Source organism: Spodoptera frugiperda, chromosome 2 (assembly GCF_023101765.2).
Source record: "Spodoptera frugiperda isolate SF20-4 chromosome 2, AGI-APGP_CSIRO_Sfru_2.0, whole genome shotgun sequence".
NCBI classification, from domain to species: Eukaryota; Metazoa; Arthropoda; class Insecta; order Lepidoptera; family Noctuidae; genus Spodoptera; species Spodoptera frugiperda.
In genome coordinates this window covers 6633288-6660088 of record NC_064213.1, presented here as the reverse complement: position 1 = coordinate 6660088, position 26801 = coordinate 6633288, and the positions used below count along the sequence as shown (strand labels likewise).

Genomic DNA, 26801 nt, shown 5'->3' with positions numbered 1-26801 from the left:
ACTTTTTAGGGGATATAGAAGCTAGTTTGCCCGCGGCTTCGCCTGTGTCGTGATTTTTGTCCTTTTCTAGCGTATAGGGTAAAAATTGCAATGTATTTCTAGCAACCATACAAATTAATAAACTAGGTAGGCAACTAATTACACAGTCTGCTAAAACATGACTAAACAACATGATTCATTAATTACACCCCATATAAGCAGGAACTTTCCAAACGACAAAATTTTATCCGCTAACAAGCAACAATTAAATTGTTTGTCTGAAACTCGATCATGAGTACGGTACGCGAGTAAATTCTTCCGTGAACTGCAACGGGGAACATTTGAGTCAGGTGTCAGCGTATCATAATTAGATTACGTCATCAATTCCTATACTACGAGTCAAGTCAGATTTTTCGAGAGCTCAACTAGGTTCTTGAACAATAAACTTTAATTGAACCCTTCCTTGCCACGTCAGTTTGCTTAGTGATGCATTAATTATGTAAATGTATCATGTATGCGTGTTATTAGGAACTGCGATCGTGACTAAAGAAGATTTTTTGTTCTTTTATTGGCATGAGTGTTGCGTTGCTCATCTGCGTATACGTGCCTTGTTACATGACACAGTTTAGCCTACTTACTTCCCCAAGACATTGAATGATTACTTAAACTAATTCTTAGTAACGATTTTGTATCGAAAACTATTACTAAGGATAAGTAACCATCCAGAAGCCTAATTATCCCCCTTGCCAATCCCCAATAGCCCCAACAACCATTAAATTCCTTACCCCAAAAGCCCGGTAAAGGCGATGGGTCATGCGCGTTTACCAGCTGATACCATAAAAACATCATTAAGTACTTTAGTTAAATTCAGGTTGAATGTGTGATAAAGACTATCCCACACACCTCAGGTTCAATCTTGAAACAAACACTTTATTAATATCTAACCGTTTAAATATGTCAAACACCTGAGATATACCTAGTTCTAGGTTTCAAAACAATACTAGCTAGCTACCTAGTTACCTATATTTCGTAACTGTAGCTGAAACATACATATACGTAAGTAGTAAGTAGATACTTATATCTGCTGAGAACGAATTATTAGACAAGGTTTACACGTCAAGTAGACCGTTTAGAGAGAAGCCTTAGGAAATTAGAAGGCATTAGGCAAGCGTAGAGTGACCACACAATACTGGACACTGTGCCATCTGAATGGCGGAAGTAATATCTTGTTTATTGACTTCAAATACAGCAACACAAGTTGTTTGTATTTTTTAAGCCGGTAGGTAAACGAGCAGACCGATCACCTGATGCTTTACAAAAGCGTTGAAGACCTTTACGAAACACAACACAAGCGTTGTTTCATGTCGGTTTTCTGTGAGGCCGTGGTATCACTCTGATCGAGCCGGCCCATTCGTGCCGAAGCATGGCTCTCCCACACTTATACCTTATACCTTACCTATATTCTCTTTTTACATCTACAAGGCCGATGCCTTAATTTTTTCTGTATCCTTCATCGGAAGTATTATTAATGCTTAAAATGATTGTATATTCAATCATTTTAAGCATTATATTAATGCTTAAAATGATTGAATATACTTACGAATATACTTACTTATATACGGATATGTCATGTGAATTTATAGAGTAATTTCGATTTAAAACCATACAACGTAGAAATCTTAGATCTGCCTAAGGTCGGGTCAGGTCTATCTAAGCGTGAAGATAATGTTTAGTATTGCCATTTTAAGTATTAAAATTTTCATTTTGAGAGACTAATGATCACGTAGGACCTAAAAACTAAAAGGTGCATAAAGCCTGTATGACAAAGTAAAAATATGTACACAGGGTGAGTTTATAAAGTGCGCGGTTAACATTTTCCACGAGAATGGTCACCCCAACCGATATCCCGTATCGATCGCGAGTGAGACAACAAAGGAACGGTGTATTGCTACCCTGCTCGCGTTTGTCGCATAAACATGAAAACACGACCTTATTTACCGGTACACACAGCTAAAATACAGAGGAAAATACAAAAATCTACGTCAGAGGATTAAAAATTACGTAAAACTGTTTTTAATTAAGGTAGCTAGTGTGTTAATCCATTGAAAATGTAGTGAGATAGTGTGAAATTGGTATTATTATTGGAAGTGCTGTTAATTCGTAAATACACTGCGTTGCGACGATGGTAAGTTATCTAATTTATTATTTTATAGTTCTGTTAGTTCTATTTTCTTTATGTGGTATAGGAAAATACTTGATAAATAATCGAGTAATAAAAACGACAATTACAATTAGTGTTACAATATTTCTGGATCTAAAACCTTTTGTCTAAATAACTAGTAAATACGATCTTTGTTTTTCTATTGTATGTGATATTACCTAGTTATTTTATTGTCTTGATGTATATACCTAGTTTACTCCTGCTTAACGTGAACTTTTCACAATAAAAATGACGCATTTTTATTATACCTTTAATATGTAAAAAGAAAATTCAAACATTTCATTAGAGAGAGAAAATATTTGTACTTACTCGTACATAGATATTATGTAAAACATGAAAATCATCTGGTGTTACTATGTAATTTTCTATCACTGCTGTTGATAAGATTACTGTAATTTTGCTCTTTGAAATGACAGTCATATAATCAGAGCTTTATCTCCTAAAGATACGATAAGGCCTAAAAGCTGCTGAGAATATTGACAGTAGTAAAAAGGGCTATTTAAGTTTACCAGTAGTTTACATAATATTTCTAACAATAATACAAAACGATACCTAACTATACTACAGTGCCTTTACAAAAAAAAATGATTAGGACTTCTTTGAGAAATAACTTTCGGTCAGTAAAGAAAAGAAGAGATTTTATTAGTGATCGAATCGAAGTAAATTAGATAGCCACTAATTTCTTTCTAGAGACACGAAGATGACTGAACGGAGCGAGCGTAGCAAGATGAGCAAGGCTCTGAGCGCGTTCAGCGGCGGGGAGGCGTGTGGAGCACGATGGACCCTTGGAGCACTCCTCCTGGCACCTCTAGCCGCTGCCAACTCCAGCTACTGCGCCGTACCTGCGGTCATGCTCCTTGCAATCTTCATCACTATTGCCAGTACGATAAGTTCTATTCTTGTATATCAAAAATCTTATTTTATAGTTAATTTTACTTACCTTATCTAAATCTTTGCAGCCTTCACGTGCAAAGACCTCAAAAAGCTGGCCGAAATACTTCCACCACCTAAAACATCTAGAGGCCGTCGCGAGCGCAATTTACGCTCTTTCGCAGATTTCATGGCAATGTGGATGACTTTCCTCTCTCATTTGGTGGCTGTTGCAATCTGTGCTCGTATACTGAGCGCCACAGCTGATCATGTGACTGGTGGTCGGACTAGAAGATGGTTGTTTGGTTACGAAACTCGAGCACTTGGGGAACCCTGGCCTGATGTGCTCGGAGTCACCGTAGTCATGGTCGTTTGTGCCATGTTCATGTGCGGTTTAGAGGTAAATGCCACTCCATTGTGCAAAAACACTCTTGCTATCTTCGTTACGTAACTTGAATGAGAGATTTTGCCAATAATAGATCGTGTTGCAACGTAAATAAATCTTGAAGTTTTATAGATTGTTATAATCGATACAGTATTAATTGGATCACAGACAGCAATATTACAAAACTTGGTATAGCGATAATTGTAACCAATAATATGAACGATCAACAACAATTTACGTAACTGCTATGATAATTTATGACTTTGTTTGTTTCAGGAAAGCATGATGTTTACCTTCATGCTGTTGATCCTTCTGTACATCTTCAGTCAGTTCTTTGCCATTTTCGGTCTCATCAACTTTGACATAGCCAACATCAATATGCCGATACCGATCACCGTATATGAAGTAAGTAAATACGAATTAATCGATCACTGTGCTTATGATTAATGACGTCATAATAATATATTATGTTATTATTTTCAGTTATTCGCAGCTGGTGCACCAATATCCTATGCCTTCAATGTAATCCTCCCGAAAGAAAATGGTGCCTTAAAGAAAAATCTTTTCCTCATGATCGGACTGCCCACCATAGTCCTCTCAGGATTATGTTTCCTCTACACTAATATGCTAAAAGGGTAAGTAGATACTTTGTTCCAGAACTAAATCGTTTATCATCAGATTTGCTGTTTCATGTAGGTTGTTGTACTAACCAACTAAACGTTGTATCTAACATTTCATCTTATTACTATCAATGTACGTAATAATGGGTAATCATACGTATCTGTTTACATCCTTGTTTGTTCATGTTACAGGAACAGCATCGACGCGGCTCTGCCGGTGACCACGCTGCTGGAGGCGAGGGCCGCGGGCTGGGTCTGTCCAGTGCTAGCTGCTGTGACGGTAGCCGGCATCTGCCTCGCCTTGACCGAGCTCTGTCCATTACTCTTCACTGTCCTAGTAGCTCTAGCCTCACCCGAATGGAAGGTGCTTACTAGGTCAATGACTTACGAGAGCACGACTACCGGCAGTCCAGTTCTAGCTGTATTTACTGCCGGTTCGTATGAAATAATGCTAATTACACATTGCATACCTAATCAAATTAGGAGGTTTTAAGCAATATTAGCTTCTCAGTCGAGTGTCGACAATTGGCAATAACGAGCGAATAAATCAGGGATGATGATGTCATTTAGCAACCCAACCGCGATGCTGTAGGATAACTGGTTATCGCTTAATCACGTAACTGCTAACTAGAATTATCAAATTACAGACCTGATTCACGTATGTGTGGGTGAAGCCCTAATTGATGTATTATTTACAGGAAGTTTGGCAGCGATACTTGCGTTTGCGTGCCCCTTGTCACATATGATCACTCTTATGAATGCGAGCCACTTGCTTGGGATATCGATACAGGCCTTACATTTTATTATTATGAGGTGCGTTCCAACAGCTGAACAGAAAGAAGCTGGAGGTATGTATACGCCAAAATAACCTTTACTTAACCACAACTATAACAGTTCTATAGCATTTGTTATGTTGCAGATATTGAATACAAACGTTTAGGAAGAGAAGCTGCGAGAGGATCGAAAGCATCTGGAAGTAAAGCCAAGCGATCGGGGCTTTGGTTCATTCCATCTGCTATTCGCCACACCAAAACTCTGGAGAGTATCAAGTCTAAAGTAACAACAAAAGGTACCTACATACATATAATTAGCAGTGACAATATTGTCATCTGTATTAAAACTGATCTTGAAGCCCATCAACTTTTCTTATTAATTGTCAATCTTAATATTAAGTCAATCTTAAAATTAAAGTCCATTCTTACTTGGCCAGAAATCTTCTCTATAACTATAATTTTGACTGCACGGTTGGTGCGGTGGCTGGGCAACTGGCTGCCGCGCAATGGGTAGCGGGTTCGATTCCCGCACGGAGCAACTCTTTGTGTGATCCACAAATTGTTGTTTCGGGTCTGGGTGTCATGTGTATGTGAACTTGTATGTTTGTAAACGCACCCACGACACAAGAGAAAATCCTAGTGTGGGGCAACGTTTTTTTAAAAAAAAAAAAAAAAGATTATTGTCCTCTGTATTAAAACTGATCTTGAAGCTAAACAAACTTTGCTTTTGATAATCGTCAATCTTAAAATTAGGGTCTATTCTCGCTTGACCAAAAATACTCTCTATAACTTCTTTAATGATCTACTTGATCTCTATGTTAACCCCATTTCTTCTTTCCAGAAACTGAGGAACGAGAGTGCCTTCTTCTAGATGAATATGCAGGTTGTCCTACAGAAGAGAATGATCCGACCAGTAGCAGCAGTGGAGTGCCTATGGCTACTGCAGAGGTGGATGTGGTATCTGATGCTGAAGCCAGTGAGCAGGAGATGTCTTCGGGAGATGACTCCACAGACATTGATGCAGTCGTGAAGGAGTATAGAGATAGGATACAAGTAAGAAAGATAGATTTGCCTGACTGATATTACACCGATGCATTTCATAATGTTTTTCGTCTAATACCTACCTCATAGAAGATTAATTTTGGAAACTTCTAATAATAGATTAGTATTATTAGACAATAGCGTATGAGAGTATTGTAGGTCTCTAATATGTATGTGCTGCAGTTTTTCAAACGCATCCACGGTACATATGACCCTTAGTATACGTTTGCTTTACGTTTTAAGTAGCTAATCGAAACGAGAGAGCATTCAGCGCTCTGGTCTCTAAAGAAAACAACCAATCAGAGCGCCGAAGGCACTCTCGTTTCGATTTCCTACTATAAATTTAGAGCAAACTCGTATACTAAGGGTACTGAAAATAATTCAAGGATGCTATTGTATAAACCTATAGGCAAATTAATAGGTACCTTTTTCCTCTAAGGTGGTAACTTCAGTCCCTGAGTCCAGCACTCCATCTCCGCCGTGTGTGCGCGGCTCACGCTGGTCGGCAGCTGGTGCTGGGGTGCAACTGGTAGCTGATGCTATCATCGCAGTCGCCTTCTGCAACGAAACCATCAGACTGCCTATGTTCGCTATTGGAATACCACGTAAGCATACCCTTAACTTGATGGTACATAATTATTTTCTATCCTAAGTTATAAATATAATGACGTCATAATAGACCTTAAACAACCTTCTAATAATAAATTGGCCATGACCCTACCATCTACTAATAATTTCTCTAGAGCAAGTCTACTTTAAAATCATAGGTGCGAAATTATTTTCAGCTAATTTCTTTTCCCTTATATTGCAGTGTGGCTCACGGGTACCTTCATATGCGCGTGGCAGCCCGCTCATAACCTGGGTATGAGGAAAGCGCAAAGCATTCAAGGTCCTATAACTATGCTGACCGCTTTACTGTTCCTAACTCCTTTACTCGTCGACTCCTGGCCAGCTATTACGCTGTTTGCAGGCGCTGGTAAGCACATTTTGACTTCAGACACTCAATATTTTATTATTTGTACCGTAACTAGTTTGTTAAGGAAATTATAAATTGAACACAGTTACAATACTTGACAACTAAGTACTAGAACGCGAGTATCAGATGACCTTGTTGATTAAGTGGTTACAAACGTCAAGCAAGGAGAGTCGGGATTTTTGGATCAGTCTACCGTCCATTATAATCTTCTTTACTTAATTTTCCAGGTGTAGTGATATACGCTCGTTGTGAACGTTGGTGCGGAGACCTCGCTGTGCAGCAAGCGCGCAGTGCTATGGAGAGACGCAAGTTGAGACCTGTGTCGGCGACGGTCCCTCTTACTGGAGCCCGTCTGACCCATATAGACACTGTGTATATAGCCAGGTATTTAAATTCGTTAAAACTTTATAAATAGTTAATGAAAATTGCTGAAGAGACTTGAGACTGAGACCTGAGACCTGAGACCTCTGAGACTTTTGCTCGGCAATGTTAAACTATCAATAGTTTAAAACTATTGATAGTTTAACATTGCCGAGCAAGGGTCTCAGGCTACCCGAAGCTGCGGACTACCTAACTGGTTTACCGGGGCTCCAGCTCAAAGAGTAGTTTTTATTGGGACAAGCTCGCCACAACCTCCCATACCGCTGCAACTTCTGTAAGCCAGGATCTACAGTAGATACAACCATGAAAGAGCAGGAGTAGCAACGGGGTGGTTTTTAAGTCAGTAAAAGTACGACACTCAATCTAGCCTCCCATTTTCCCCCGTTTGAAAAAAAAGGCTTCGTTTCTCAAGTCGAACGAAGACCCCCTTTCCATCTTCTAATAATTTAGACCTACGTTTAGTATTAAGGTATTAGGTAAAATCTGCATTTCTATTTTCCAGATGACAGGAAGATGACTCGGATACGAGTCTGGATAATCTATTAGACGCGGAGGATGAGGACGCTGACGGTGAATGACAACAGGCCGAGGCTATTATCATCATCGCCCCATAGTCATCAGCATTGTGATTATTTGTGATTTCAATTCATAAGGACACAGATTGAATCATCTGATTGATTCTATCCATTTTTTGTGCAATCTTAGAGAATTTGTCATTTTGCCGTACCTATCTACCTAATTCAAGGGATAGGAAAGTGTTGTTGTGCTACTAAATAGCTAGCTAGGTGTTAGAAAACTAAATTACTATTAACCCTTCGTGTGCCGATCGCGGATCCACGCGAGACACAATGTGTTTTCTATTGTTGTCTTATACACAAGAGGTTAATGAACTGTTTGCGAGGATGTGCTAAATTAATTGTTAGTAATTGGTACCTATTTGAATGTAGGTAGTCAGAATTGGTTTTGACCAGACTGGCGCGAAACAGCGGAGGGCTGTCAGGAACCCGCAGTTTTCATACAACTTCATCTGGCCTCCTAGTTAGGCCCATTAGATGCCATCTTGACTATGTACTTAAGTATAATTATATAGAATGGTGTTGGGTATTCACCGCATCAAAATGAGAGATTAGGATTTAAAAAAATATTCAAGTCTGCATTGTGTGGTTCCGAAACGGAGATCGCAAAGCTCCAAATAATTGGATTAGATTATCTAAACATTAAGGGATACCTTGAATAATCCAGTTCATGAAAAAATATGTACTCTAGTGCCTAGAAAATGTTGAAATTTATTCGTGCTAGCTGTTTATAGCTTTTGGATATTTTAGGTCCCACTTATTTAGGGACACATTTGATCCTACACAGATATTTACAACTTATGCTAGCTTGGTGCGTTTTCTAAATTGAGTCATGTAGGTATGTAAATAAAAAACGTTTTTAAATGTCGTAAAAACTTCATCCGTCCATCCGCCATTGCCACGTCGGCACGCTTAGCCTGATGCAATTAATCACGTGTAAGTACATGATAAATTATAAGAAAAAAAAACTTGTATTTTTTCACTTAAAAAATTCGTGTTAGATTAAAATAAAATTGTAAATAAATTGAACAATTAAAAAGAAATCTCAATGTCGCATTTTAAAAATAATAGAAAACTAATTTGATGGTAATGATAATACAATTTGCAGTTATGATTAGCTTTGCTTACTATTGTAAGCAAATCGGCCTACACGATGTCATAAGAATAGGAATGATCGTGATTAATTTAGCAATAAAAATGCTGGTTCGCATCACCTTTGTTTTATTTCATAGCAATCATTAACAAACAACATTAATATAAGCATTATTTTTCTAGCAGGTACATTCTATACACCTCTTCAGATTCTTTGTCTTTAAACCTAGGGCTGAATGGTACATCAATCACTTCCTTAAACCCTTCGTTGACTGATGGCTCTACAAATTTGTTCCTGTAACAAAAATAAAAATATATTGTACTGTCTATGTAACTGGATATTTTAACTTGATAGTTGACTATGTCACAACTGTTTATTACAATCAAGAACCCAATTTCCCTAGAGTATCAAACTCCAGATTTAGTCATATTGCTGAGAGGATTGGAATTAAATTTGGAATGGGATAGATTATGATCTGGAATAACACATAGGTTACTTTCTGTACCACGAAAACGCGGGCAAAGCTGCTGGCAGAAGCTAATATCAAAATAAAAAAATCTGTATCACTAAATAACCCTGAGATTTAAAAGCATAACTGCTTGTGTCGTGGGTCTAATGTCAATAAGTCAAACGTATTTGATCTAGGGATTGGTAACAACAATATCAATAAATATATTATTATGTATTAGGAACAACTTTACAGTAGTAACTAACCATATTAAATAAATACACTCACTTGTATGTGTGATAAACAATATCATTGACTGGAATGTGGTTGACTTTCATTAGTTCTCTAAACTTGTTGTTGTGTTTCGCATGAGCTATAGTAGTCGCCATCTTTGCACAGCGGCAGCTCACCTTCTTCTCTTTGGCGAGCGACACCCAGCGAGCACGAGATTCTTTATCAGGGTTTGTACTGTCTACTATCACACTTTTACCTCTCTGGAAAAAGGAAACAGAGAGTCATAATTAGTATGTACCATAGATATGACTAGACATCCACCCAAAAGGTGGACAGACAACCTGATTAAGGTCGCAGGAAGCCATTGGATGCAGGTCGCTTCCAACCAGCCTATCTGGAAGTCGTTCAGCAGTGGACATCTTATAGCTGATATGATGATGATAAACATGACATACCTGTGTTTTATTTTGACTTATAACAAGATAAAGAAAACCAATTAAAATAATAACAGCTCATAATTATCTATACTAATATTATAAAGCTGAAGAGTTTGTTTGTTTGGACGCGCTAATCTCCGAAAATACTGGTGCGATTTAATGAATAATTCTTTTTGTGTAGGGTAGTGCATTTATTGAGGAAGGCTATAGGCTATAAACCAATAGGAGCCAAGCAGAGCGGGTGAAACCGCGTGGAAGTAGCTAGTTATGTACTACAATAGTATTACAGTATTTTTATTCTATTTCTAATAGTTTAGACATAGATTTTCCTGTAGCATAAAAATAAACACTTTTATCTACTGAAGGAATGCAGGAAAAGACTTCTTTTTAATTTATTTCCAGTGAGTATTCATATAATTATAATTATAATAAAGTACCTCAAGCAGCTTAGTAGCTTCAGCTGCACATTTCTGCCAGGAACCAAGGACATCTCTACACACAGTCGCATAGTTGTATCCAGACTCCTTTTCAATATGTTTTGCCAAAGATGATTTACCACTACCAGGGAAACCAACTAAAACCAGTATCTGTAATAAAGAATGTCTAATAAACAATTGGTTTACAATACAAATATGGTATAAGCCGGTAAACGGGCCGACAGATCACCTGATGGTAAGCAATCACCTGAAATAGACACCTGAAACACCAGAGGCATTGCAAGTGCATTGCCTTTTAGGCCATTCGTGTCGAACCATGGCTCTCACACATAAAATATGGCACCAATAAGTCTAATAAGTTATGATAAGAACCTTACCTCTTTTTCTTTTCCTATTAAACTATCTTTAAACGGTGCATTACCAAGTTCTTTGGGGTTAAAATCAGGTTTACCCATAGGAACATTGGCTATAGAGTGTCCCAAGAAGAATTGTTCTGGTGTATAAAACTTAAGGTTTAGATTTTCAGCCATAAGTTTGTCAGCCATTGAATGATCCTTCTTCTTCCCTGGAGCCCAGTTGGCGAGCCTGCCAGCAGCATCACCACAGTAGAAACTTTCATCCATATCTATTTTCAAACCACCATTTTTCTGTAAATAAATATTGGTACATGTTAAAAATGTTCTAATAATATGTACTTAAATAAAATATTCTTCTGGTTTGTTCCTTACTTGTTCTGATAGCACTTTCCACATTCCTGTAGTTGGTTTCCTATAAAACCCTTTGCCAGTCGCTATGTACACTTGAAATGGAACATCCAACTTAGTAACTATATTCTCAATTTTTTTCTTAAAATCTTCTATTTTAACCCTCCCATTGCCTATTGGTGCTTGATTACTTAATATCACAAGTTTATAATCATCTTCTACATGTTCTTTTAATTTCTTTTGGACTGTTGGAAAAGCTATTTGCCAGTCATTGGTATCAACAGGGTGTACCTTACCAGATTTTGTTTTTATTATAGTGCCATCCATGTCAAAGGCTGCTATTTTGTGGCTAGGTTTCACACCTTTGGAGGTGAACACATACAATTCACCTTTGTCTATATCTTCCCATACATTTTCTCCTGCAGGTTTGACCTTTGCTTTATCAGTCTCCATTTTAAGACTTTTTCTCTTCCTTGGAGAGTCTTCCTCCTCTTCCAATTTCCTTTTATGACTTAATTTTGGTTCAACATAATTGTCTGGTGGTGGATCAAACTCTATGACATGAATATAGTTGTTTAACAAAATTTCAATTCTAGAACCATGTTCTACTTTATATTCTACATTTCTTTTTAAAGCAAATCCATTCAGGCCTGATGTATTTACTCCCAGTTGTTTGACTTGAACCAGGCACTCTTCACAATCTGCTTTTAGTGAAACTGTAAAAAAAATGCAATAATAAGTACAACGAAATTTAAAGTTTATCCTTCTCTGACTAAAAATTTACTTACGTTGCTGGCGAGAACATGACTGGTCTTTAATATGGGTCACTTTGCTGCGCCCAATTATTGTTTCGGTATTGTGGACTAATTTTATAGGCGCATGGGAATCCAGCAAGCATTTTAAAAAACAAGAGCGAACTGTAGACCCCATCTAAGAAAATGTTGTCACTAAACAATATGTTAATGAGTGTTATTGAATTTAATTTCATAAAAAAACACTTTTTAAAAATCAACAAACATTTTGGTTATTTTTATTTGACAATTGACATTGATGATTGAATTTCAAATTGCACTTCAAGTGTGATGTCAAGGACGAAATCATTTGACGAATCCGTAGCGTTTTATTAATCGACGCAGCACAAAGCAACTTAACCTTTTTATTTTCTTAATCAACAAATAACTTAAATTTTTATCTGTCTTCTATATTGCACACTTTATGAAATGTTATTATCTGAAAACAAAGTTTCTTTTTCAAACAATTTAATTTTTACCATATTGTTTACAGTTTTGCTGATTGAACAACACTACGTCGTTTGACATCACTGAATCACTGATTCAGCTGCTGTCACTGTGCGCTGTCAATTAAATGTCAATTTGTCGTCAATCGTTCGTATTTGTGATGGCAAAAAGAGTGCTCTTACTGTTTTAAATCAATTTATACGATTTAATAAAGTATTTACGTACATATGAATGAATGGTCAAATATTAAATACATAATTTACAACAGAGAACTACTATTAATTTTTATAAACTGATTGATTGCGGGCAAAATTAAGGTTTGTGAACAGCTACAAGAGAATCGAATTCAATGACGTGTATTTATTACATTGGTAGTGTCATGTGGATTTATATTATTTTTCAATCAATTTCCAGGCAATACTTGCTGCAGTCATGCCGATAACTAAGCGTAAACATTCACCTGAGAAGGAGGAATTGATAGAAAATGGTGACAATCAAACAGAAGGGCGCAGTAATATCAAGGGAGATGAATTAAATATATCAGTGTTATTATTTCTTTACACCCTGCAGGGTATACCGCTCGGTCTTGCAGGAGCTGTACCCATGCTCCTTCAAAATCGTGGCATAACTTATACTCAACAAGTAAGTAGTTTTTATTCATAGTTTTTAATTTCGCAACCGCTGACCGCTAGGAGGTATATACATGATGTATTAACTCGTAAAATTTCCTATTATACGACTATGATATCTGTGAAATAGGAATGTAATTAAAAACTGTAATAATCTTTTTATTCTTGTACTTTGTTGATGGTTAATTAAGATTTGATTTAAGCTTAAATTGAAATTATAAATGGCTTATATGTTAGAACTCGTATTGCCTTAGCTGACTGCAGAACCGGTTTTTAATGTTAATATTTTTCTCCCTACCTATTTATTGATACCTAGTTTGATAATACAAATATTATATTAACAGTCAATTTTGAAAATTGAGATAATCTGAACTATGACTGTCACACATTTTTTTCCATTCAAAATGCCACTAGAACGAATAAAAATAGATTAAGTGGATGGTGGGTAGGGAGTAGGGAGGCCTTTGCTCTACAGTCTAATGATCATGACTGAAAATAAAATAAAAACATAAATTAAACCTCTGTTTCTATAACCTCATCTTATCTAAAACAAACAGGAAAAATATTTTCTAAATGACAACAATATCATTGATTTATTCACTTATATTGTATTTAGGTAAATAAATATCAATTGTGTGATACTTCCATTACTAGTTGAGAAAAATACTAAATTCCCAATAAATTATTTTAATATCTTAACACGTTGGTGGACAGTAACGGCCACAGGCGTCTAGATAGCCTAAAGTGATACAACAGTACGCCTGTCGACGTATCAGTTTTTAGTTCCATAAAATCAGTACGCCTCACGACGCCTGATTTTTCATACTATTGTAAAGAACGGCATGTTGTACTGTCACCACAGGTATAATTACGACTTTTGTACTGTCACTACATTATTTTAAATTTTTGCATTATGTGACACTACGTCTGTGAGCAATGTACGAAAAAAAAGTAGTGTCTTAGTAGCTGCAACCTGTGAAAGAGTACTGTCCACGAAAGTGTTAAATATATTATGGGGCTGTATGGTACTTTTTCAAGCAAAACATATTGAATGATAATAGAGATAATAGTCTGAAATAACACTCGAGCCTTCCTGGTAGAGGCTTCTAGGTATTTAATACATTATGTATAAATTATTTTCAGGCAGAATTCAGTTTCGTCAACTGGCCGTTCAGTGTGAAGCTATTATGGGCACCTATTGTGGATGCTCTATTCTGGCCACAATTCGGTCGAAGAAAAACTTGGCTGGTACCAGTGCAATACCTGATTGGTATTGTAATGATCATCATGTCGTATAGCGTCACTGATTGGCTGGGTTCCGATGATGTGCCACCTTCGATGACCATTCTGACTATGTCATTCCTTTTCCTGAACTTCTTGGCAGCCACACAAGATATTGCTGTTGACGGATGGGCTCTTACCATGCTTAAAAGGTATAAAAAAAACTCAACAGGTTTATGAAAATAGTTGCAATATTAGTGAAATTAAATTAATTAAATAATCAAGTAATTTACCTTATCCTAGACATTTCAATTGGCTTGTATTTCTTATCAGTGTTACGAATCTGTGATAATAATTACTTATAAGTAATCAATTATAAAACTGACATAATATATTAATTTGATTGTCATCAATGACTTATAATCTACCATATGTTGCAATTTCAATTCCACATTAAACATGCATGATGACCAATCATGCTCTTACCTTCGCAATATAAGAAGAAACCTTCCCTCTGTACTACAAGTTTACTGTTATAATTTCCAGGTGCAATGTTGGTCATGCCTCAACCTGTAATACTGTCGGACAAACAGCTGGTTTCTTCCTCGGATATGTGATGTTCCTGGCTCTGGAATCTCCTTACTTCTGCAACAAGTACTTGTATTATGAGCCTCAAGATGAAGGACTTGTGACGCTTGCTAGTTTCCTACTCTTCTGGGGATGGGTGTTCATTGTGACTACTACGTTGATTGCGGTGTTCAAGCATGAAGCTAATGATGCTCCGAATACAAAGGAGAATGATGTGAAGGGTCTCAGTGATGTTGTTACGGCTTACAAACAGTTGTACACGATTATAAAGCTGCCTGCTGTACGCACTCTGGCTCTGGTTTTGTTCACAGCTAAGGTAATTTTTCACGTTCTTATATTTTCAAACAACTATCTACTTTAATATCAAGTTATTGTAGATCCTTTAGTAACAGATTGTTGATTTAATAATTTAGTCTAATTCTAATTATCCATGTTTTATGTTACAGCTTGGATTCTGTGCCAGTGATGCCGTGTCTGGCCTAAAACTTGTCGAGGCTGGAGTTCCGAGGGAAGACTTAGCTCTGCTTGCAGTTCCATTGGTCCCTGTACAAATCATAATGCCAGTGGTGAGTATTTCGGAAATTATAAGTATTTCTGGGCTATTTTGGAATGCTTATTATCATAAAGTGCTTAGAATTTCAGTCAAGATATGGTATTAATTGTATGTAAACTACCATAAAACTCAGTAGGTACCAACATCAAATATTAATTCAGTATCTTTCTAATTTGGATCAGCATTCAGCATTATTCCTAGTACTTCTCAAATTGATGTCTACCTTAGATGTTAGATTTAGCAAAATATTTATAACACTGAATATTATTATTTCAGCTATTAGCAAAACACACAACAGGTCGGGAGCCCCTCTCTCTATGGCTCCGTGCCTTCCCGCTGCGGCTGTTAGTAGGACCACTAGCTGCTGCCCTAGTAGCCATCACCCCCACCCTACTCAATGATGCTCCCCCCTCCTATTCGTATCTCTTCATTTTGATGATGCTCTACATCTTCCATCAGGTATGTTCTTTACATAACTGTGATATTTGAAAATCAATAAATCATGCTAAATTGAAAGCTATTACTTACTTATAAAGCTATTATTACTTATACTTTATAAGAGTTCACTTTATGGTTTTGTATCAAAGAAAATTAAGAAAAGAAATTTAAGTCACATTAATTCATCTAAATTGTCTGAAAATAAATACTATAGCAAAAATAATAAAACAATAAAAAAAAAACCTTAAAATGTTACGGATTCCTTGGGTCAGGACACAAAAAAAAACGAATATTACAAAATTCTATATTTACTTCACTTACAGACATGTCTCTACTGCATGTTCGTGGCTGTGATGGCGTTCTTTGCTAAAGTATCAGACCCAGCAGTCGGCGGGACCTACATGACTTTCCTCAACACTATGTCCAACCTGGGAACTAATTGGCCTAACACCCTCGCTCTATGGGCCATTGACCACCTCACATTTAAGGAATGCTCATACCAAGGACTCTCTGATAACACATGTTCTTCTGAGGGCGAGGAGACTGTAAGTAAAACAAGTTATTTCTTACTCAATGATGGCTATCGTATTTGGTCACTAGATGGCAGTAATGTAGCGTACGGTACAGTTTGTCCAATCACTGTAGCTTTCAAAAATTTTATGTTCAAAGGTTTGTCAGCAGCCACTGTACCCCACGCTACATAAAAAACTGTAGTTCTCATTTCTACCACTTTTATGATACGAGAACATTTTGATAACAAAACTTTAAATTAAATAAAAATCACAGTTTACTCACGTACATTCATGAAGAATAGCTGAATTATTGTTTTGTTAGATTTTCCTTCAAACATAATTATAAAAGGGAGGAAATAAACATGATATACCTTAAAAATATACATACAGGAAAATCCATAACTTACGGTAATAACTATACATGTAATTTAATATAGTTGCTTGTAAAATAACCCAATAATAACATACTTCCTTTAATAAACAACTCATATTTTTCCTCCTAGGAATGTAAGTCGTTCGGCGGTTCATGCGACGTGCGAATAGACGGATACTACATAGAAACAATACTATGTGTAGTCATCGGCTTCGTCTGGCTCATGTGGGGGAAGCCGACCATCAACAGACTACAACGACTGCCCGCTTCAGCATGGCAAATCAGCCAATTTAACAGATAAGACTGAATCTCGTTAATTCCCATCTAATATGATAATATTATGTATATATTGTAAAGGTTTTCAGAGAAAAAGTCTTCTGATTTCACATGCAGTACCTTTTCCTCAGAAAGTTACCTTAACTCATAATATTCCAGAGGAAATAATTAGTCATTACCTATGAAATGACCTTTTGCGGTAAAGAGATAATGAATTTTTTTAAACAACTTTAGTAAGTAATCTCTACATAGTATAAAACAAAGTAGCTTTCTCTGTCCTTATGTCCCTCTGTATGCTTAAATATCTAAAACTACATAACGTATTTCGATGCGGTTTCTTGTAATAGGTAGAATGATTCAAGAGGAAGGTTTATATATGTATAATACATGCATAATATATCAACAAGGTCAATAAAGAAGTTCCCATCACAAACTTAGGGATGATATCCTTTTTCTCCATTGGCCAATATTTTGCCCGTAATAAAAAGTGAAGCTTATACTTTAAATTATAAGGTTCAATTTTATTTGCAAGTAGTTTTGATTGGATGTACTTGCCACATTTACTTTTAAAAAACGGTTATTTCATAGGTAAAGACTTAATTGATCCTCATTATAAAAACATGCTCAGATTCAAAGAATAATATATTTATTTAATTAGTTTCTATAGTGATAAAAGTATCATTCTTTACTGTTTATTTCAATATTTTAAAGTATTAATTGTTCCAGCCAAAAGCACATAAGCACAATTTATTCCAAATGTTTTCACAAATTTGTTTTTATATGCGGTCTGTTGAGCAGAGTGCTATTATGTTATTTCTTCTAGGGTTGCGATTAGTTATAAACACTTCTTATGATTAATTTTAACTTTCAATTATTTATTAGTCTCGTTTTCATCAACCACCCCTAAACTAAACTGTTACTTAATTTTATAACACTTATCCTTACATAGTACCTAAACTAACCCCTAACTACCTAACTATTTGTAGTGTAAGGTGTCATTTGTCGGTGAAATCAAAAATGAATTGACTGAATTAAATTTCACCTATCCTAACTTAGGGGATTCTTTAAATTTAGGAGAGGTTGTTGAAAACGAGCATTACTGTCTTATATTTTGGTGCTCTATTTCTAGTGTGTATTATTTTTATTTAATATTTTTTAGTTTATATTCTTCCAGATAAACTTTCTATATTTTATGTATTTTCAAAAACTTCATATGTCAATACTAAGAGGCCTACTGGTCCTCTCTTGCCACAGTATATACACATTTTCTCACCATTTTCATACTATCCTACAATAAAATAAATAAAAGACTAAATTTTCTTACTAAAAAGCCTAGCTAAAGTTGAATTTATAAAATAGCCCCACTCTAAAATATGTATATTTTAGTAACTATGTATTTGTAACTTTATAAGGAGTGCAATTAGTAAAATAAAATGATTCCAATATTTGTGACATTCTTGTATAATTTTTATATAAACGTCAATGACGTACCGTATATAGGTAGCTGTTAAGTAGTTTAAATTAGAATGAGGGCTTTTCGCACCCTTAGCATGAAAGTGACTTAACTAAAAAACCGGCCAAGTGCGAGTCGGACTCGCCCATGAAGGGTTCCGTAGCAGCAAGTAGATGACATAATATAAAAGTTATAAAATAACTTGGTTTTACATAGTGTTTGTATGAACGACAAAGTTATATTTGCGGTTTTTGAAAATGTTTTATATCTTAAAAACTAATAATGTTATCTCGTTCAAACCAATTTTCGTTAAAAGTTTCTATTGAAATGTCATAAAATATACTCTACAACCAAAGAACTAATTCATAAATAGTAAAATCAATCGTGTCATAGAATACGGAAGAGATATACTAATATGTATTCAATACTATAATTTTCTGAGACTTTCTGGCTCATTTCCCATAACTTGCAGTTTTTGGATTCGGTCACTTTCAATCTATGGGTGCGTTTTGTTGTGCTGGATGCACTAGTGTATCTTAAGGTCCTTTAACAAGTCATTAGCCAATCAAATTGTCACACCAACACTGATTGAACCAATAGGACTTTAGGACACTAACGCCATCTCTTGAGCGCAAAAGTAAAAACCCCTCATCCACTTCATTTTAGTGAATATTATTTAGTTAATCTATTATGTTGATTGTCTTTAGTTTAAAATTGTTGTTTAATATATTGTAGCGTCCATTTCATAACGAAGTATTAATTTAAAACGTACACCATCATGTATTTTTGTCGACAGTACAAATTATTGTTCTCACGATTTACTGTATATATATTTTTTATTTGTATGTATGTGATAACTTGTGTAAATAAATACGAAGTACAGGGAGCAAAGGAAAAACAGTAATGACGTATTATTATAGTTTCTTTATGTACACATCAACACTTAAAATATACAATCTTTATAACAATGGTACTATAGTTCATTTCTATCTATGTAATTTGCGCCATAATTATTATATAATAGATCCATACATGTGATTATTAGGTATACAAGAGTAGGTACACTTTGTGCTAACTTGCAACTGTCATTATATCATCTAAAATATAAAATATTTTCTCAAATATAACCAAGCATTTGGAAGAAATATTTCTAAATAGAATCTATGTGATAGAACTGAATTTATACCATTAGGCATACAATTTGTGCACTCATACATTACATTAAAGCATAAACTGCAAAGAGATCTGGATTAACAATAATAAATATTTAGTTTCACTTTAAATAACATAAAGGCCCTATCATTAGGACACAATAGTCGCCCGACTAATCGTCCAACTGATCACAACAGCTACCATGCTAAAGACACCAAAACAAACAAATACCGCACTCAGAGACATTTAATGATTAATTAACCTGTTCCTTAGTAACGATTTTGTTCCGAAAACAATTGCTAAGGACTGGGTTAAGTAACCATTAAATGTTTCTGAGTACGGTAGTAAGGTTGATTTTGTCGCCGACAACTTGTTGCGCAACTAAGTTGACACCGATACCCTCCATAAAACTGTTGGTTGCGTGATTAGTCGTACGACATGGTGTTCCAATGAAGACCCATCATGCCTTGTATTCCCCGAAGGATTAGGCAGAGCTCACTTTACCTCATTGTGTAAAATAAAATAATTATAAAATGATTTACCACTCATAACACAACGTTACACACATTTTGTAATACATTCAAACAAGTAAAAAAGCTATTCAGACCTGCGCAGACGAGAGACTGTTTATAGGGTAAAATGGTTTTGTAAATCCCTTATAAACATTATCGAATAACTCTTACAAAGGACTGTACCCTTAGTCCAATTTGCTTTACGTTTAAAGTAATCGAAACGAGAGCGCATTCGGAGCTCTGATTGGTTGGTTTAGTCGATCCGGCTCTCGTACTAAGGGTACTGTAGGCTGAAACGGATATTATTTGGATTAAATTTATGCCAAAAACCTAGATCGACCCAATTTTGGATACGGATCAGTGACTAGTTTCAGCTGTATTTACCCAGTGATTCAGTATAGTTCGCGGTGGGTCTTTTTCCTTGTCCTCAATAGATTGCTCTCAGCAACAGGTAAACAGTCTCTCGTCTACGCAAGCCCATAATGTTCTCGACAATTTCAATATAATTGTGTTGTCGCAGCACTTTGCCTTTATACATTAATTGACCCTGTAATGTTTAAGTTGACATCAATATGGCACTATGAAATGAATTTTGTTTGACAATAAAAAATTTAAATTGGTACTTTGTGCTTTTTTATTCTTGTGCAATGCAACACAACGTTTCATGTCACCTGAGAAACGAATAGCAACATCTATTTACAAATTAATTACATAGAATACATAAGAGCAATGAAATAATCTATTATTCTTTGGTAAACAGGTACTTAACAGGTGTTTGAATTTTGAGATTCAATTTGTTCACTATTCTATAGGCATCTGTACACTATTGATTATAATTTATAATACGATCACACTATTATAGGTACTTCAGTTATATTTTTTTTACATTTTTCTTTGCATGGTCTACATACAGTCTATGTTCTATGTCCATAATAATTTGTATTATATGTCAATGAATTTTTGAATAAAGTCTATCATTAGGTACTTTTCCTCTCTTAGCTTAGTAAACTCGAATAAATCTATAACCAAATCCTAATAAAGTACACTCATATAATTATTAGAAAGCACAATAAGACATTAATATGCGCTCGTTACTTCAATCAATTTTGCTGTCACAGTGATTATTTATTATTGACACAATATGGCAACACATTGACGAAATACTTATTTAAGCTGGCAAGACTAAGAAATCGCGTTGTTTTTAAATTAGGAAAGATACATACTTGAAGTTTAGAATCACGGTTCACGCCTGGATAAGTCGTCATCGCTAATGATCGGTTTGCGGTCGTCGCCCTTGCTGCCGCGAGCGAAACGCCCGACGCGGCGAGCGATAGCACTGGTCTTCTCAACAGCGCCCCATCCGCCACTGTGACCTCCTCCACTGGCTGACCGCGATAGAAGTCCTGTGACGCCCTCGCCCAGTTTGCTATGGTGGATCCCGTACAAGAAGTAAAGGAGAAGGCCTGAAATGTAAGTAATGTACTTTAATTGTTGTAGTGTTACTAATATATAAAAAATATTCTTGGTTAATTCTTTGTGTCTTCCACTAACTTATCTATTACAGATGGAACTTTTTTTTAATGGGACAACCTCCCATACCGCTGCAACTCCTGTAAGCCAGGATCTATAGTAGATACAACCATGAAAACACCAGATCATTGAAGTCCAGTGCGTCCTAGGGAAATAAATGACCGTCTTGTATCCCGCAACCAAATAAATCAGAAGATATTATTAGCCAGATGACAGATGCAACTTACCAAAAGTCATCCAAATAGCAAATCGAGCCCAGGTAAGTGCGTTAAGGTTTATCATGAGCTCGACGTTGAGCATGACACTTAGAGCCGGTAGCAGTGGAACCCATGGCACACGGAAAGGAAGCCGCGTCGGACTTTGTTGATGTGCCCAAATTATCACCAAACCTGAAGAATTATTGATAAACCCATTAATTTACAAGATATATTCTATGAGAGTACTTTATTAGACTTTATAATAATACTTACACTATGACTAAATTGTGTGTAAACAGATAATAATTACAGATTTGACTTAACTGAACTTTAAACAACATAAAAACTTATACTCACATGCAACAATAATGAAACTCAAGACAAAATCTGGCAGCAAAGCCCACAGTCCAGCCGGTTCTGCTAAGAAGTGGTTGTGCGCACACAGAGCTGCAGCGGCAGCAGTAAACGTGTACACGCAGCTCGTAACGGCAGCTCCAGGAGCCCGGCCGCCTGCCAGGGGCTCCAACCAAGCGTATTGAGCCCGAAGACGACCAACCGTCAAAGCTTCAAACATCTGTAAAGAAAAGAAACATATTAGATCTCAAATAAAACTATCTAATAACATATTAAGTGAATGAACACTAAGTACGTACCTCAGAGGATGAAGAACCACCATCAGTACCCGGAGTACCAGTCGCAGAACTATCTTCCCTATCACCAGGAGACTCCAGTTGTGGCACTCCAAAACTCTTGTCGTCCACCGCAGGAACAGGCCGATAACGAAGAATGATCACTGCAGCACTCACAATAGTGTACGCTAACAGAGTTCCTATCGACATAAACTCCACAAGCTTCTCCAGATCAAACAGTAATGCTATCAAGGCCGATGACAAACCAGAGATAATCAAGTTAACAATAGGAATCTGTGACTTGTTGCTGATGTCACTGAGGAAACCGAATAAGAGACCATCAGCGGACATGGCGTACAGACAACGTGGCAAAGAAAACAAGGAGCCCAACAGAGTCGTGGTCATACCGCACACCGCGCCCACGGCAACTGCATACTTAGCCCAATCAGCGTGAACTGCACCGAGAGCAGCTGGTAAAGCGGCATCGGGGTTGATTGTATTAAACGGAACCATCAATGTCAATGCGAGAGCAACCAAAATGTAGCCAAAAGCAACAAGTGCCATTGACAGGATGGTAGCGATAGGAATCGACCGGGATGGGTCTTTAGCTTCCTCACTGGAAGCTGATATACTGTCAAAACCCACGAATGCATAAAAGCAAGTAGCAGCTCCAGCTAACACGCCACTAACTCCAAATGGCATGAAGCCGCCATTCTTCTGGGACCAATTACTGATGTCAGCGTAATAGAAGCCGAGGAATATCACAAGAGATATAACCAAGAGGTTCAAGATTGTGAGGCCGTTGTTTATGTACGCTGAAGTTTTAACACCAACAGCTAAAATTAAAGATGCCACGATGCATATTAAAAATGCTAAGACGTCTGGATATCTACTCAAAAGAGTTTCGTGCATTTCTCCTGTTATGGAAATCGTAGCGTTGCTTATCGCACCGTCCAGCATGGCATCAAGATAGCCAGACCACGCTCTAGCCACAGATGCGGCTCCTGTAACAAACATAACGGATTTTAACAGGCGTAAGGCGTATATCACTTGAAAATAATGATAGACTTAGGTCTTATGAGTCGTAAAATCTCACCTATCATATATTCCAATACGATGTTCCAACCTATGATGAAAGCCCAAAATTCACCGATACTGACATACGTGTAGGCGTATGCGCTGCCAGCTCTCGGAATTCTCGTTCCGAATTCAGCATAGCAGAGAGCAGCCAAGGTAGATGTTATTCCAGCCAAAAGAAAACTTAGAGCAGTTGCTGGTCCAGCCATGCTACGGGCAACGGTTCCAGTCAAGACGTAAATGCCTGCTCCAACCATATGCCCCACGCCTGAAATGAAGAGAAGAAATAATTTTAGGATTCCAAGTAAGTACTACTGAGGGCCACGATCTGACGTCATTTATTTCTAAGATCTCACTTTTTGTGGGTACTCGCCACCGGGAACAATGATCACTTCGAGATCTCCCTACAAAACATACATACAACTATAGCGATAGGTATTATCATTAATTAAGGCCTACTGCTTAATTACATCAGTAGGTAGATTCTTTACCATTAGCTGTCTAGGTTCCTATTTGTAAACAGTATAATTTCTATTGAACACAAAAAATAGCCTACAATTTAATTGAGTTGACTCCAAAACTCGTTCATATTTTGTACATTTATCCAAAAAAAAATCAAGCAAAAGGTACTATTGTTGATGATGTATAGCAACTTACCCAATAAAGTGATGTCCAAGGTAGTAAGACATCGGTTCAGCGGGGTATCCAATGAATCCCCGTATATGGGTTTACGGCGATTCATCTTATGGCAAAAGCCAGATAGGACATGCCCAAGTATCTTATGTCTGGCCCCCGGCATCGTGACGTCGTTTTCCTGAAACAGGAATAATAATACTAAGAAATACACCTATTCACTTATTAACGCACTTTACTCTTGCTATTTAGAGAGGACTTTTGGTGACCCAAATATGAGTCATTGAAGATTTTTAATTGAAGTTGCACTGCACTATACGAATACTTCAGTTATTTATGGAAGACTGTCACTATGATGGTAGAGCTATATTAGGAATTGAGCATATCTTTCACTTCTTTACAAACTGCTTAGGTATATATGGAACTACGGTTAACGGGCATTTTCACAAACACATTTTAAAGACATTTGACTTATTTATTAATTGTAAATACGAGGCTTTAACAATACCTGGTGATGTTAAAAGGCCAGCTGACGATATTTGCGTGAACTTGTTCCAACTGTTAACCGAAGATAGGTCGGCGCGCGCAGCCGAGTAATCGATTTCTTGATATGTACATACTATAGTGATAACCGCGTTATGTTGCACGCTTAGAAGAATTTGCTGCAAGTGGGTTGCGAAATAAAATAAAATAATAAAAAAAAATACCACAAAAGTGGTTGCAGATGAAAATGATATGAAGCTATAATAGTAATGGGTCTGTACTCTGTAGGTATATAGGTACGAGTATGTATATGTACCTAAGTAAACAAACGCTTATCATGACGGTTCATTGTAACGGAAGGCCTCTTAGGATCTATGGTTATTTAGTTAACAAACAGCGGATGTCTGAAACATTAAATGATCTAGTTGAACGGTTTTGACCAACCGGAACGACATAACATGTAGGTAGCGGTAGTGACATGTCATTTTTGAACCCGTCGAGTTGTATGAAACAGATTGCCCTGGGGCAGGTATATGAAATGCATAGAATCTTCACACTCATTTTACAGTCATGTGGGTCGTTTTTACCCCTACATTACCTACTACTACATAATATAGTAGGTAACTATACCTATGTAGGTTCAAATAAGTAGTAGACTGTACGTGCGTTACAAACATGACCTATGTCAATAAACAAGCTAAGACATACATGTTTTATGTACGTTTGTTCTTTGGTATGTGGGTAGGTAAGCAGTTGCCTACTTATTTAAACATGTGAAGGATTATTTATCATCTTGTTTCAACAAGAGACAAGAGGTGACACCTGTTTCTTATGGGGCTTGATTTGACTGCTTATGGTCCATCTTCAGTCATCTCGATATGTAATGTAATGAACACATTAGGACTAGTAGGATAAAAGATTTTTAAAATTTTACACCATATTAACTGGTGATCCGTAATACCAACTAATAGAAATCTATTTTAATTGACTTTCTTTCACACTGCAGAATTTTTCTAAACATCAGGTAAGGTAGTGCCTATATTTTCCATTTTCATACATCTCGCCATATAGCATAGGTAGGTACTAAAAAGTATAGGATATTAAAAAAGCAACGTTTACAATGTCAATTGATTAATAACATCAGATCCAGCATAATTGGCAAAAGCTTTCAAGTCAATATAAACAGCGAGTATAAATACCGTTTACTACTTAATCCGGGAGTACCCAGAACGATAGCAATAAAATTGTTTGCTATCGAATGAAGTGAGAACAATGTTCAGAGAACTGGGTCAACCGCAGATCGTTAACGAGCTGACCAACGACTCACCGAGCTAGTGATTTTTAACGTGCCTAGATAAAGTAGGCATATCTCCCTCGCTTGCGTTACATAAAACTATATGCATGTTGATAGGCGTGTAGCTGTTTGGCATAATTACAACAGAATCGCTATTTAGCGATACGTTTGTTCGATTTTCGCAAGCATGGGAATTTGGGTTTAGTTCCTAGATTGGTTTTTGGAAAACTCAATATTGAATAGCGCGAATAAGGAGTCTGGCGTGACGTTGTTTTGGCTTTTAGCAGTGGGTAGGTACCTATCTCAATCAACAAGGTACTTAACTATAGTTAACTAACCACATTATCAAGTAGATTAAGTGTTTATCTATAGACTATAGAAGTCCTATACTTACTAGACTAGAGGATTTGTAGGTAGGTAGTCTTTACTATCAAACTAGCTACCTATGGGTAAGATCGGGTTTCTTTGACTCTAAGGGGTAACTTTAGGTGCCAATACCAATAGGAATCCAGAACAAAGTGTACCTATATTATTTTTTCATTGGTCTACTATTTTAGATCAAAGTTCCGCGACCTTACGATACGTTAAAAGAAACTGCTCTACCTAATCATGTGTTATAGATAGACTATCATAAATAGACGTCATCTATTAACACAATGGATGGATATACGACTGCTATTTTCACTTGTAGGTTAATCTCTCCATAAAAGTCGGTCAGTAATTACTTCAAACGAAACCAAGCCTATGTAATCGAACACACTTTCTATATTTGTTACCTACGTGTATGTATTTTACTTAGTTTACATGCTATGTAGCCTGTAAGCTGTAATACAATGCGA

The 26801-nt window shown here is 36.5% G+C and overlaps 4 protein-coding genes across 5 annotated transcripts; 2 read left to right on the top strand and 2 right to left on the bottom strand.

Annotated features, from left to right (window-relative positions):
- The first annotated feature begins 1891 nt into the window (after nucleotides 1-1891).
- Nucleotides 1892-9031, top strand: LOC118268846 (uncharacterized). Its single transcript, XM_035583588.2, has 13 exons — nucleotides 1892-2164; nucleotides 2891-3081; nucleotides 3160-3470; nucleotides 3732-3860; nucleotides 3939-4090; nucleotides 4268-4509; nucleotides 4774-4923; nucleotides 4995-5144; nucleotides 5690-5901; nucleotides 6329-6494; nucleotides 6701-6865; nucleotides 7093-7249; nucleotides 7749-9031. The coding sequence occupies exons 2-13, from the start codon at nucleotides 2901-2903 to the stop codon at nucleotides 7750-7752; spliced, it is 2019 nt and encodes a 672-aa protein (XP_035439481.2). The 5' UTR covers nucleotides 1892-2164; nucleotides 2891-2900; the 3' UTR covers nucleotides 7753-9031.
- LOC118268847 (uncharacterized protein F21D5.5) lies at nucleotides 9026-12280 on the bottom strand. The gene is made up of 6 exons (XM_035583591.2): nucleotides 11963-12280; nucleotides 11199-11890; nucleotides 10848-11117; nucleotides 10471-10620; nucleotides 9651-9856; nucleotides 9026-9208 (listed from the first exon to the last, which is right to left on the bottom strand). Exons 1-6 carry the CDS (start codon nucleotides 12102-12104, stop codon nucleotides 9085-9087), a joined length of 1584 nt encoding a protein of 527 aa, XP_035439484.2. The 5' UTR covers nucleotides 12105-12280; the 3' UTR covers nucleotides 9026-9084.
- A 241-nt stretch (nucleotides 12281-12521) lies between these two features.
- On the top strand, nucleotides 12522-20741 carry LOC118268848 (acetyl-coenzyme A transporter 1). The gene is made up of 8 exons (XM_035583592.2): nucleotides 12522-12729; nucleotides 12827-13054; nucleotides 14185-14474; nucleotides 14809-15166; nucleotides 15297-15416; nucleotides 15680-15862; nucleotides 16165-16386; nucleotides 16857-20741. Exons 2-8 carry the CDS (start codon nucleotides 12845-12847, stop codon nucleotides 17025-17027), a joined length of 1554 nt encoding a protein of 517 aa, XP_035439485.1. The 5' UTR covers nucleotides 12522-12729; nucleotides 12827-12844; the 3' UTR covers nucleotides 17028-20741.
- LOC118268849 (cationic amino acid transporter 4) lies at nucleotides 19360-24872 on the bottom strand. Of its 2 annotated transcripts, XM_035583593.2 has the most exons (8): nucleotides 24694-24872; nucleotides 24210-24366; nucleotides 23909-23956; nucleotides 23572-23820; nucleotides 22500-23479; nucleotides 22204-22420; nucleotides 21877-22038; nucleotides 19360-21582 (listed from the first exon to the last, which is right to left on the bottom strand). In XM_035583593.2, exons 2-8 carry the CDS (start codon nucleotides 24349-24351, stop codon nucleotides 21356-21358), a joined length of 2025 nt encoding a protein of 674 aa, XP_035439486.1. In that variant the 5' UTR covers nucleotides 24352-24366; nucleotides 24694-24872; the 3' UTR covers nucleotides 19360-21355. The 2 variants fall into 2 exon arrangements, with proteins under 2 accessions (XP_035439486.1, XP_035439487.1); XM_035583594.2 differs by lacking the exon at nucleotides 23909-23956 and having other exon boundaries at nucleotides 24694-24864.
- Nucleotides 24873-26801: the final 1929 nt, after the last annotated feature.

Excerpts from the sequence above, each read along its gene's own strand:
- LOC118268846 (XM_035583588.2), top strand. The coding sequence starts at position 2,901 with ATGACTGAACGGAGCGAGCGTAGCAAGATGAGCAAGGCTCTGAGCGCG. Across the intron at positions 3,471-3,731 it reads TGTTCATGTGCGGTTTAGAG|GAAAGCATGATGTTTACCTT; the intron begins GTAAATGCCACT and ends TGTTTGTTTCAG. Across the intron at positions 6,866-7,092 it reads TACGCTGTTTGCAGGCGCTG|GTGTAGTGATATACGCTCGT; the intron begins GTAAGCACATTT and ends TTAATTTTCCAG.
- LOC118268847 (XM_035583591.2), bottom strand. The coding sequence starts at position 12,104 with ATGGGGTCTACAGTTCGCTCTTGTTTTTTAAAATGCTTGCTGGATTCC. Across the intron at positions 11,891-11,962 it reads GTCATGTTCTCGCCAGCAAC|TTTCACTAAAAGCAGATTGT; the intron begins GTAAGTAAATTT and ends TTTTTTTTACAG. Across the intron at positions 10,621-10,847 it reads TAATAGGAAAAGAAAAAGAG|ATACTGGTTTTAGTTGGTTT; the intron begins GTAAGGTTCTTA and ends TCTTTATTACAG.
- LOC118268848 (XM_035583592.2), top strand. The coding sequence starts at position 12,845 with ATGCCGATAACTAAGCGTAAACATTCACCTGAGAAGGAGGAATTGATA. Across the intron at positions 14,475-14,808 it reads GCTCTTACCATGCTTAAAAG|GTGCAATGTTGGTCATGCCT; the intron begins GTATAAAAAAAA and ends TATAATTTCCAG. Across the intron at positions 15,417-15,679 it reads TACAAATCATAATGCCAGTG|CTATTAGCAAAACACACAAC; the intron begins GTGAGTATTTCG and ends TTATTATTTCAG.
- LOC118268849 (XM_035583593.2), bottom strand. The coding sequence starts at position 24,351 with ATGCCGGGGGCCAGACATAAGATACTTGGGCATGTCCTATCTGGCTTT. Across the intron at positions 22,421-22,499 it reads GTGGTTCTTCATCCTCTGAG|ATGTTTGAAGCTTTGACGGT; the intron begins GTACGTACTTAG and ends TTTTCTTTACAG. Across the intron at positions 21,583-21,876 it reads TGCTATTTGGATGACTTTTG|GCCTTCTCCTTTACTTCTTG; the intron begins GTAAGTTGCATC and ends CTTACATTTCAG.